This window comes from Prorops nasuta, unplaced genomic scaffold (assembly GCF_024137725.1).
Source record: "Prorops nasuta isolate Cenicafe-Biocafe unplaced genomic scaffold, Cenicafe_Pnas_1.2 PNAS00003, whole genome shotgun sequence".
Taxonomy (NCBI): domain Eukaryota; kingdom Metazoa; phylum Arthropoda; class Insecta; order Hymenoptera; family Bethylidae; genus Prorops; species Prorops nasuta.
Genome location: NW_027116800.1, coordinates 11,681,915 through 11,694,182, shown reverse-complemented (window position 1 = coordinate 11,694,182; position 12,268 = coordinate 11,681,915). Strand labels below are relative to the sequence as shown.

At 42.5% G+C, this 12,268-nt stretch overlaps 1 protein-coding gene across 1 annotated transcript in view; it reads left to right on the top strand.

The window, feature by feature from the left end:
* Nucleotides 1-11,269, top strand: part of jing (AE binding protein 2 jing) — a 30,688-nt gene extending 19,419 nt beyond the window's left edge. The window contains exons 2-9 of the mRNA XM_066747603.1: nt 6,080-6,482; nt 6,575-6,900; nt 8,018-8,474; nt 8,880-9,059; nt 10,468-10,609; nt 10,726-10,856; nt 10,929-10,996; nt 11,091-11,269. Coding sequence (XP_066603700.1) covers nt 6,080-6,482; nt 6,575-6,900; nt 8,018-8,474; nt 8,880-9,059; nt 10,468-10,609; nt 10,726-10,856; nt 10,929-10,996; nt 11,091-11,268 — 1,885 coding nt within the window. The 3' untranslated portion in view covers nt 11,269. The remainder of the gene's footprint in view (nt 1-6,079; nt 6,483-6,574; nt 6,901-8,017; nt 8,475-8,879; nt 9,060-10,467; nt 10,610-10,725; nt 10,857-10,928; nt 10,997-11,090) is intronic.
* The last annotated feature ends 999 nt before the right edge of the window (nt 11,270-12,268 follow it).

The following is a 12,268-nucleotide window of genomic DNA, read 5'->3' as shown; positions in this document are numbered from 1 at the left end:
CTTTTGTACCAAGGAAAACACGAGATTTCGCGCGTGATTATACGCTTTGCCTGAGAGAAATGAAAATAAAGAAAAACTGCGCTCTCTCACCAGGCATAGAATTGCAGAGTATCCGTGTCTGTTGCGCAATTGCGGATGAAGCTCGGCGTGTTTATACTATATGGGCCAGGGACAAGCGTGCAACTCGCACGAATACCAAGTCGTACGCTCATTTGCCTATTATCACGTTCGATCGTAGAAGCGCACTAATTAATATTCTACACGGGGTTCTCTCCATCTTGCTTCGTACTTTACTTTTCAAAACTCGATCGGATCGCTAGAAAAATACGGTAGATGTTTAATAACCTGCTGCCCCCCCCCCCCCCCCAACACTTTCAAACAATGTTACATTGTGTTTCTCGCAGGCCATTAACCCAGGTCAGTAACTGCGCTCCATTTTCCCTCCCTCCCCTCTTCCCCCCCCCCTCTACCCTTTCCCTCTCTCTCTCTCTCTCTCTCTTGCATTATTCCTCAGCGACACCAGCACCTTTTCCTCCTTCATAACAACTCGAATAATTATCGATTTAAGCCCACCATGAGAAATACTACGAAGAATTCGTCTCTTTCCCGACCTTTTTTCTCCGTCGCTCAAATGTTTAGTCGAGGTGCGTGGAGCGAAGAAAATTGGTCTTTTATTATGCCTACCATATTGTTTCCCGTTGCGCATACATTAAGACTCATCGTGTGCCGTTGAGTAGGTAGATAAACGCTCGAGCTACTCTCGAAAATATCAACTTGGAGAAAACAATAACACGAAACACGTGTCTCCTACTTTTTTCTCTCTCAACTTTATTTTCGTCGAAGAGAATAACCCAATGTTTTGCGACGAGCAGGAGAAATGATCGATCGCGACACGCATGAACGTTAAATAATCGTTGAATAAGGTTTTTCTCGGTAAAGAGACGTGATTAAATTTCACTGTTGGTGATGCTGCGGATGTCGATAGGAAAACCGGCACTTTCAAACTTGCTCGACCGCTGCTAATAAGGATACTGGCAAGTGCAACCTGCTGCCTATTTTTGTCCCGATAGCAAAAGAAAACATTCGACGAATTTATATATTTCTTGCGCATGATTCTCCTCGCGCGTTTACCTCGCCCCAATCCGTCCAAGCATTCTTCTCTCCGTGTCTCATCGAGGGAGGGTAAATTGGAACATGTAGAATTCTGAAAATGAGCGAAGGCCACCCACGCAGGAGAGTCCGAAACAAAATACAGGAGAGAACGCAGCGTAGCACGCGGTCTTCCCCTTTCTAAGCTGGAGACGAGAAGCGAGGCAACAAAAAACCCTCTATTCCCCCAATGCCAAAGGGCTCTGCGTTTACTGTTTATTTTTCCATTTCGGCCTCTCCTGCACACAACTTTCCATGCCTATTTTCGTTTCTCCCCCACATCTTTCTCCCCCCCCCCACCCTCCCTCTTCCTTCATTCTCAGACTCTACAACGCTTATCGAAAAACTCCTAACAAAATATGCCTTTTACAACTGCCTTCTAATCAATCCTTCTTCCTCTTCTCCATTCCAGGTAAGCTTTCGAAATTTATGACACACCTCCACTGGGATCTGTATGAAATTCGTACGCTCCACCAGAGTTTTTCAATCCACCATTTTTCACAAGAAGCTTTTCATAAATGGATCAGATTTTGGTGATAAGAAAACGATGGGCATCGTGAATAAATTTATCGTACTGTTGCGTGTGATGGGATTTCGTTTATAAGGGGGACACGGTTTCTTAATTGTGGAACATGGGCGGTAAACCGGAAGTGGCTGCGTCGAGCAGGAAACGCCCCTGCGTTACGTCAATGCCAACACGAGATACGTCACGCGTGACGGTTCCTCGCGGTAGAAATAGTCACCCGGTATAGCGCTCCTCATTCATTTCTTACCGATGCCATCTCTCTACAGGGTGGCGCGTATAATTGCGTCAACGCGCTAGTATTTTTCTCGTTCACTCGACTCATTGATTAAACTACCTTATTTTTTACAAAATATATATACATATATATTACTCTGTGAGAAGTCGTGCTGTATTTATACATTAATTTTTCTATTATAATAAAAAATTCACTGGAATATTGAGAGATTAATTTTCCTTATTGACATAAATTCACGACGCTAAGCAATTATGAGCAGCGTACTCGCGTAAGTCAATAGACGAGAGTGAAAAATTTCCAGGAAAACTGGATGGTTCGTACCTGAAGTTTGCAGCGAGGTTGGGGAAGGCATCTTACGGGACTTTATGGGATAATGCGACCCTCAGGCACGAGCACCCCTCCCGAAAAACACCCTGTCCCCCCAATCTCCATCGTAGCCTGCCACGTAGGACGAAGGGACCCACACAATTCTGTTTTCAGTCCCAGTCCCAGTCCTGTCCTAGGATAGGACAGACTAGAATTTATTTACTCCAAGCTACACTTCTCCAGTTATTTTCAACCATACACACGTACCGAGAATTTCCACTTTTCTCCCATGTATAAATTCCCCAAAAATCTATGCCGGACACAAAGTTAAGTTGAAATTGACGGAATCTCTAGAAAACAGTTACGTTATTCGCCGAGGATTCCCAGAACGGATTTTACCAAGTTGGATTACCAAAGAAACGTGCGAGAGTTTTTGCTGGACGAATCGAGTGGTTTTACAAGATTTCTTATTGTTTATCAGTATTATATTGCTGTTTGTGATGGAGAATTGTGGTTGAGTGTAGTGTTTAGAATTCCTGCTCTTCGAGGAAATTTTCAAGCGGGTTTTCCAAGTCTTTTCGAGCGTCCCCGACGAATAATACGGACAGCTGTTGAAGAGCGAGTTATTTCATCGATCGATCACCTCCACAAAAGCGATTCGCTTTGAAACGGGTTTTCGGGAAGCGGCATGTCCTCTGAGTAAGTTCCAATGTTATTCAGCGTGCTTTCAAATCGCGCTCTCTCTCTCTCACCTGGTTCAATACGAAAACAAAAACAAACAAGTTAATCGTTTTTCCCAGAACGTGTTGGACTAGAAATTACTAGAATATTACCAAAACAAAATCTCACGAACGGTGCGAGTCGAAGGGGAAAATTTTGACCAAGTCTCTCTTGGCTTGCACCAAACGCGTGATTTCCGTAATACGAGTGTGCGTAGCGAGTGAAAAGAAAAACTCTGAGAGCGTGTCAGGTAAAACTAGTAGATCTGGTCGAGGGAGTTTTTTTCTAGGGAACGCGCGTGGTTCGATTGGATGAGTGAACTGGAAGATGTTGGAACCCTTGTTGATGTAGGGTCTTTTGCGTGCACTCGCGTGATCAACGTGGGTGGGTGTAGGTCAGTTATGCCATGCCTCCCCCCTACTCCCCCCTTCTTGTCACTTTCCAGTCTCAATTGGAACGCTCTCGTTACGGAAACAGTGAAATTCTTCTTCGACAGCGATAAGAGTCTCGCGTAAATAATGATGGACGGATGAATGATTTCCTCCATGCTCGTGATGACCTCGAGTATTATATATATATATATATATACATCCTCGTCTGGACGGATCTTGAAAGAAAAATAGTGGAGAAGAATTTACCAAGACATACTTAATATATACAATTGAATCTTGTCGTACGGATGCCACGGTGCACTGCTATTCCAGGATCAACGTTACATAAGATTTGATTATACACTGCGCTCTGTGATAATGATCGATTCTCTCAATGCGCTTAGATTCGCTCGAGCGAATTCTAAATTCTTTGTCTCCTAGTAAGAGTTTGCTAACGAAATTTACATTAACGCTATGTTGCCGTGTTTCTCGCAGTAAATTCTCTCCCTCTCTCTCTCTCTCTCGTAATATTCCTGGTGGCGACTGGTGGTGAGAGAAGACGTTTCTATTCGTCGCCGAGGTTTCTTTGTTTGGCGCGCGAGAGCGGAAATGCAGGCTCGCCTAAATACCTTTGGTTATATTCGCGCAATTGGAAGCGCGAGTGAAGAATTGCTATATTTTTTCAGTGTGCCCTTTCCGATTCGATCTTCGACGAAGGAGGAGGGTAAGGGGGGGGGGGAGACTAACCCACGTGACTACTCTTCCTTCCACAGGAAATTCCTGGAAATCTTCGTCGAGAGTCGGTCGATCCGTTCGCCAAGATTTTCTCATTTCCCGCTCTCTTGGCTGCTCGACTCTCTTGATTGCCGTGCAATCGAGTTAATCCCTCGATCGACGAGATTAGCGAGATCGTCCGGTGAAAAGTATTGATCGAATTTGGGGCGGGATGTGCTGATGGGTGGAGAGGAGTGGAGGGGGGGGGGAGGAATTTGAGGAAAAGCAAGAGACAAAGCGGGGAAAAGAAAGGGCTGGCTTTCGGATGAGGAGAATCGATATAAGCGGAAGGAGAGAGAGAGAGAGAGAGAGACTGTTCGGGAACGTGTATCGCCATAGGAGGGAGAGAGCACGCGGTAGAATAGAGTAGGAGAGTTTCAGCCAGCGAATATAGAAGGGAAAAAGTGAAAGAGCGAGAGAGAAAGGGATATACATATATATATATAATAGTCGAAGTGAGAAAGAGAAAAGTGAAAAAGTATTCGCATGCGAGATGTAAAAGAGAGAAGGACGCACGTTGGGAATAAGAAGGAGAGGAAATTGAGGACTCTGACGGGGATTGCGTGTAGTTGAGCACCGTCGAGAAAGAGAGAGGTGGCATACCCGATGTATATAGACCTATAGAATATAGATATATATACTATATAGATGCATGGCAACTACTACGGTACACCTCCGCAAGGTGGAGCCAACTCTAGGGAGCCCGACACGCTAGCTTATATAGACAAATCTCTCTCTCTCTCTCTCTCGTTGTTCCTTCGTTTCTTCGTTATTCCTAAACCCTACACAAACTTCACCTGGCTCTTTCTCAACTCCTCGGAACCACCACAATCCATTCTTTCGTTCTTCTTCCTTCGAATACAAACTTCCTACGCTTTTTGAATTCAAAGAAAATTTCTAGGATTCCTCCTTTGATTCTTCGTTTTCTTGTCTTTCTCAAAATCCAAATTTAATTTGGAATCTCTAGAATCTCGTTGCTTCTGAATTCAGAGAGAATTTACAGGAGTTTTCTGATATTTATGTTTCCTAAAATCAAAAACTTTTACGAGTTTCTGAATTGAGAATCTGTAGAATATCGTTGGTTGTGATATCAAAGAGTCTTCAGAATTATTTCTTCGATTATTTCATCTTTATTCTAGTCAAAATTCAAAGTTTAAATAATAATTTCTAGAATCTCGCTTCATCAGAATTCAACAAGAATTTGCAGAGTAATTTCTCGAATTCTTCCCATCTCCTTTCAAAAACCAAAACTTCCTCCACTTGCTAAAATCCAGAATTGAAAAAAGTTAGAAAATCGTCGAATGTACCTTTCTCACCCTCCTTACGATCAACTCGCGCCATCTTGTCCTTATACAATTTTCAACGGAGAAATCTCATTTCAATATTTCCCTCATTTACGAAATTTGCTTAGCTCCCTTCCAGCGTGAAATGAAGAAAATCCAATGGTCTATATAAATGGAGAGGTTTATTAGACTTTAATTGGAAGCCCTGTACAGTATATAACAGTGGCGGTATCCATTGAAGTTTGTACTTTCTTGAAAAAATAATCAATATAACCATCGTTTCAACACTGCTAATTAATCCTTCTTGCCAAATGAAAAACAACATATATATATATATATATATATATATATATATATATATTAACCTCCGCACGCTTTTAATTCACACAGAATATTACATCAGAAACATTATATACAGTATAGTTAATTATAAGAAGAGGCAATATGGTAAAATTTGGGGTCATCCGCTCTTAACTCGGTTTCCCGCGCGTTTCTTGACCTTTCCCGTACAAGTTGAATAAACATGCGCATGGCCATCGCTCGTTTCCTTTGACTTTTTGCACATGACACCGGATCCCGGAGAAAATTGGTAGCGCCGTGCATGATCAGGGACAGTAATAATAGAAACCGTCGACGGCGGTGATCTCTTCCCCGGGAACATTCGATCGAGGTGATCGTTCTCCTCCATGCACTAATCTATGATAATTTTCCACAGTGGCGTCGCTGTATCCTGTGGAGAGTGCAGCAGTAGCGGAACGAGCGACATCACCGAGCCAGGATCTCCTTGCAGCACCAGCAGCGACGAGGGTGTAGCCGTCCGGGCAGTGACGGGGAGTCCTCTGCCGCCGTGCTGCCCGGCGGCGAAGCCAGCCACCGTCACATCCCAGTCCACTGCTCAAAGGTTGCAGTGGCCTTGGACGCCACCCTTGGCAGCCACCGCCTGCTCGACCTACAAGCGCCTCAAGGTGGAACCGGAAGCTGGTACCCTCGCGAGATCCGTAGCGACGGACCCCGCGCCCAGGAAGCCCCCCACTCGAAACGCCAATAATTATCATCACGAGACTCAGGGAAAGATTACGGAGTATTTTAAGACTCAGATCAAACCGCAGCAGGCCAAGGTATAACACCGTCCCTCTTTCTCTTGATAAATGCATCCTAGGAGGAACATTCATCAGTCGTTATGGTACTCATTATTGTTTGTGTATTTTAGGGGAAGAAAACCAACGTGGAAAACAGCACTGCCATGTCAGTCCTCGTAGCGAAAAATTCTCCAGAGTTTCGACGACCGCCGACAGTCCAGAGGAACAAGGGAGGCCTAGCCAAGTATCTTGGTGCTTCTACCACGCCGGCCATAACTTCCGATTGGGAAGTACGGGCCCTGACCATGTCACCGCCTCCTGTAAAAAATACCTTACAGCCAATGGTACCGAGGCCCAACGGTAAACTCGACAAGAAGATGCCCAAATCATTGCCGAGTCTACCCGATCAGTTATTAAAAAGTCATCTACTGCAATCTAGCAAAATCTCCAATCTCAGGTAGAATGAATGTCTGCGGAGGAAACTTTTCTCTCTTCCGGTATATCATTCGAAGTCCTATTTCTGTGGCTTCAAGGCGAAACGACGCAAGTCACCTTTTTCATTTTTAAATTTTATATTTATTTAACTTTTTCACTGCACATTGGTACGAGACTCTATAAAGGCTAATATATATGATTAAATTGTATTTCATGTTAAATTTGAAATATCTTTGTTGATGCATTGCGGGCAATGCATCATCAATGTTGAATAAGTCTCATATTGTACGTTCCTGTGAAATGGTGCAGTGAAAGATTAAAAATTAATTTTTTTATAAATTATCTTGTTTGAACTTGCGTCGTTTGGCTTGCGTCGTTTAGCTTCCGTTTAAAGCGTTATATAATTTCAACATTCTTACGTTGCTTTAAAATGATCGAATTTCTTCTAATTTCCTTCACTGTCGACTATATTATTCCTTCGTTTCATTTACGATATGAAAATGTAAGAACTACCTGTGTTAGTGGCGATGAGTTTATTTAATGGAAAATGTGAACTGCGTCGTTTTGCTAAACAGACACAGAATACAGCTTACTGGCTCACAAATTGGCAATCCAAATGACAAAAATCCTAAAATCATTGAGAAAATTTGAAAGAATACTTCGAATGGTAGTTTAACTGCTCTCAGGTGGTTAAACCAAAATATAAACTCTTTTATTTTCACATCTTCTACACTTGAAATGTCAAAATTAAATTCTCTCTTCATAAAATATTACATCATTTATGAATCTAAAGATAATTCTAGTTTTCAAGGCAAGAATTTTTGCTTAATACTGGAATTTGAAAGGACCCTCCAAGTGTGAGTTTCTAAGAGTACGTGTCACCGATTAACCACTTTTCATTTTCACAAAATGACTCTTCTCGCACATCCTCGTAGAATCTTCGTAAGCATATGCCACATTTCATTTTATCCATCCTCTACGCTAGTACTGTAAGTACCACAGTAAGTAAGTACGTACGATGGTGAAGTACCCTTTTTGTATAATTGGAATTAGCTAAGTAATGAACTATTTATTGAATTATATAGTCGAGAAGAAATCTATAAACAAAATTCGTTTCTAATGCAAGTAACATGATTTAGGCTAACACCAGACAAGGTTTCACAAGTGGATTCGGCAGAAGCACCATCTCCGGTGCAGGAGTCAGTAGGGTTGGAGCTGAAGAGTTGCATCCTGGCGAAACCACACGTGAACGAGAACAACAATCTGACGTCATTGATATCGCTGAGGTCGCTAGGTCAGTCAGCCTTGTGCAGAGTGAGTCCTCCGAGGACGTTGGAGATCGAGGAAAAGAAGAAGGAGCCAGTGTCACCGGTATCAGCAGTCGACGACGAGGAGCCCGAGGAGGAAGAGGATGATTCGTCGAGCAGTAAAGTCGAGGCTACGCCTTCGCCCATCTTGTCCGCTCCAACGACCATCCGCTTTCCCGCACAAGTACCAAGGAAGAACAGGGCAGACTCCGCAGATAGTGGCCTCTGCAGATGGGACAAGTGCGAGGCTAGCTTCGAGTGTGGCAGCAGTCTTCTGGAACATTTACAGGTCTACATCCAAGATCCACGAGTTTCAAATTGTTCCCCATCTTCGTATTCCTCTTTCCCACCTTTTTACCCAGTCCAAACCATGCTTTTAGACTGTAATGCTAGACACCCTGATTAAACCTGTCGCGTATCGAATTTCAATTTTATGCTACACTACTTTGCTACTATAGCTATACCTACGCTCAATATCAGTTTCGTTTTACACATAACTAGTCCCCGGTAGCGCACTGTGTTTAGCCACCATACATCCTGCTAGCCTACCGTAACCTTATCGCGGCTTCTGCTAGGATAGTTTCTTCGGGCTAGCATTATCCCTCCTTCATTATTTTCCACGTCTGGTCCAGTCCACTGTGTCTCCCTTGCCAGAGTAATTTATCAGCAAAAATACATTGAATTCTATTTTCAGATGGCGCACATAAACACGCAGACTGGTGGGGACAATTTTGTGTGCCAGTGGCAAGGCTGCAAAGTACAAGGACGGACCTCGTGTTCCCGAAGATGGCTGGAGCGACACGTCTTGTCCCACGGAGGCAACAAACCCTTTCGTTGCATCGTCGATGGCTGCGGCAGTAGATTTAGCTCGCAGGTAGCGATCCGTTTTTCAATCTGTCAATGGGATTCTATACAGTTCTTTCCTCGTGGATGGTTTGAAATGTCAACACGAGAAGTGGCTCGTCTTCGCTTGGAACTTCACGCGAAGGGCTCCAGGCTTCAAATTAATCCCAGTTAAACTGGTCGTCCTTCTTGAGATTCTTGCAATTGTTAATCTCGTTGGTTCGTTATAGCTGAATTGGTATTAGGTGTGTGAATGCGTATTCTCGTGGTCTTTCATTGCCGAAGACCAGCCGGCTCTCGTGGTAGCCCAATGGAGGTCGGTGATCGCAGCATTCTGAAGATTGTCGTCTTTGTTCGTCGTCACAAATTCCTATCATTTAACGTTTAGTGTGCTTCGCTTGTCAGAGGTTGACAGGACTCTGTTTTTCGGTCATTGTATCAGTTTCTTCGAAATGAAAAATGCCAGTACCACTTGGTCGCCTTCTTCCAGGGCACCACTGACATTTTTTGCCATTCCCATTTTTCTACGATTCAAAGAATATCGACTAATGAATTTTTTTCTGCACCAACGATCGTGCCAACTCGTTGGATCACCCGAGGCAATCTCGATTTCTCTCGTATCTTTTCCACGTTATCCTGGGTAAAGTATGTTATATTTTCACAAATGTGAGAAGGAAGCTCTTGAAGAAGCTGTGAACGATTGAGAAGTTGAGGGCAATCATCGCTTGCATGATAACGATTTTATTTGTGTAACTTAGCTTAAATCCTGGTTGCACCATCGTTCCCGTAAGTTTGTCATGTGTCGGTTAAGATCCAAAGAATTCCTGATTTTATACGAAAAGACTTTCTCTCTTTCGGATTTCATGGATTTTTTCTTAACTGTCCCTGGCCACCGTCGTCCAACGCATTTCTGGAAAGCATTTTTCATTAGTAATTGAAGTCTCTTCTACCCTCTTACGGAATCAAATCGTATTTTCTTGACGGGATACTCTTCCAGTCATTTCCAAATCTCGACTGCAGGTTGAGGCACTTGAAGCAACTACTTTAAATTACTTGTACACTATTGGTTTTGTAGAAAAAAAAAAAAAAAAAAAAAAACAAAGAAACAAAGAAACTTTACCAAAAGTTGAAAGGTATGGAGGAAGGCGTACAATATAACACTAACTTATTTGTTAAATGACACAATCTCCTCTGGCTCCGTTTTACTTTTGATTTTGTCTTTCTTATAAAAGTAGTAGTTTTTAAATAATTTCAAGTGTTGCGGTGAGTACCTTGCCCTGTGCATATATTTGCAACTTCTCTGTTCTGTGTTAATAACGATTAAATAATAATTTTAATGGAGAAAGTTATTTTAGATGATACCCTTTTAAAACTTGGAAGAAGCTTTCCCTGGAAAGTGATAATCTGTATCACTAACTTGAATAAAATTTGTCTTTTAGACTGCTCTGGAAAGGCACGTGAATGGACACTTTAATCAGCCGGAAACGACTAGCAGCAACGGAAGACGAAGCTGTGAAAGTGGGGGAAAGCTTGTTAGAAGAAATGGAAAGAAACTTAGATATAGAAGACAACCATGGTCAGGTAGGTTACCAGTTTAATGTGTCTGCTTTAATCTATCTAGTAGATTAAACAACAATTGTAAAATTATCTATCAAAATAAACGGGGAGAATTTTACTAACCAAGTATACAATTTCAGCGAGGATTTTCGATTATTTTGACAATGGAGTTATGGAGGGCCTTCAACATAGGCTTTTGAAACTAGAGCAATTGAGAACGCAGGGTCGGCTGGCAGATACACCTGGGGACGCGATGGTTCTAACTAGTCAAGTAAATATTTCATTTACATTGTAATTTCTCATTTTTCCATACAATTGTATCGTAATCAATACTTGTGTTCAGGTTTTAGCACGAAGAGCAGAAATAGATGGGAAAGTAAGAGTACTGATACGATGGTATCCTGAAGACATGTGAGTATCTTCTTGATAATCCACAAACAACAAGTTCTTTTTTTGTAGAATTTTGACAAAAGAGAGTAAAACAATTATGTTTGACTTTAAACAGAGAGCCGGATGAATGGATGCTAGAGTCTGATGTTCAGGAAACAAAAACTGTGCCGATTCGCAAGGCATCGGTGAATTCTGGTGGTGCAGTCTGCTTGGCCCTGTATCCAGCAATCAATGGAGGGTCACCGCCTTTGAATCGAGTAAAGCAACGACGGAAGCCACTGAAGATTACGTGATAATGCTGGTCAGATATCTCAATAACATATTCATCTCTCAGTAATCGTGAAGATGTAAAAAGACGGGAAAAGAGAAAAGAAAAATAGCAGGATATATGCTGAAGAGTTGTAGTTTCAAGAGGACCACAGAGTAAGGCAGACGACTCTCTTAGGAGACGATTAGATAGATTAGATTCGACTAAGGAAACGAGCAAAGGATCGCTTGATGAGCAAAAAAATAATCCTAATTTATTTAGCCTAATCGATGCAGAAATCAGCGTCTTAGATAGAAGAGATTTTCTTGAGAAGGGCTAATATTTTCCTGAAGCTGGATTTCTGATTTTGAAGAGCCACGGAAGTGTCGAACCGGACAAAAGTGCCTCATATCGTGGACACAGGCTGCTCGTCCTTGGCAAAGGAAAGGGGGAGAAAAGTCAAGAACGGATAGAATAGAATTAATGTGTGAAGAATTGGAGAGCGATTGGTGACGACGAGCAGGCGGAAACCTAACACGACTTATTACAAGACTAAAAAGCAAAGAAACAAGTTAAGCTTATTGATTATAAGGAGATAATCACTATGGTGGCCTTAAGAATCAATTAATATCTAAATTCCGGCTATGGCGCACTTCCGTGTCCCTTGGTTCGATGTACCGGGAACCGAGAGTCCCTCAGCGACAAGATATACCAACCTCAGACAAGACTTTTATCTACCTCGATCTTCAGCAGGGTAGAGGAAGCTCGACGGAAACAAGGATTCTACGATGCAGCGGAAGAGAATATGTAAACCTGTTGTGTTGCGAGCGAGTGAATGAGTGTGTGATAGGGTGAGAGAGAAAGACGGCAGCCGTTATTTATCCAAATGGGGTTGACAGTCGTCACAGGGAGCTCGGCATGAAATTCAAAGAGGAGGATGATTGGACGAGCATGTGCCAACGAGATTTTTATCGATTTTTCGATAGTAGTTGTCCCGTTGGGATTTCAATAATATACAAACAGAGTTTCTATCTAGTTCTCTCAGG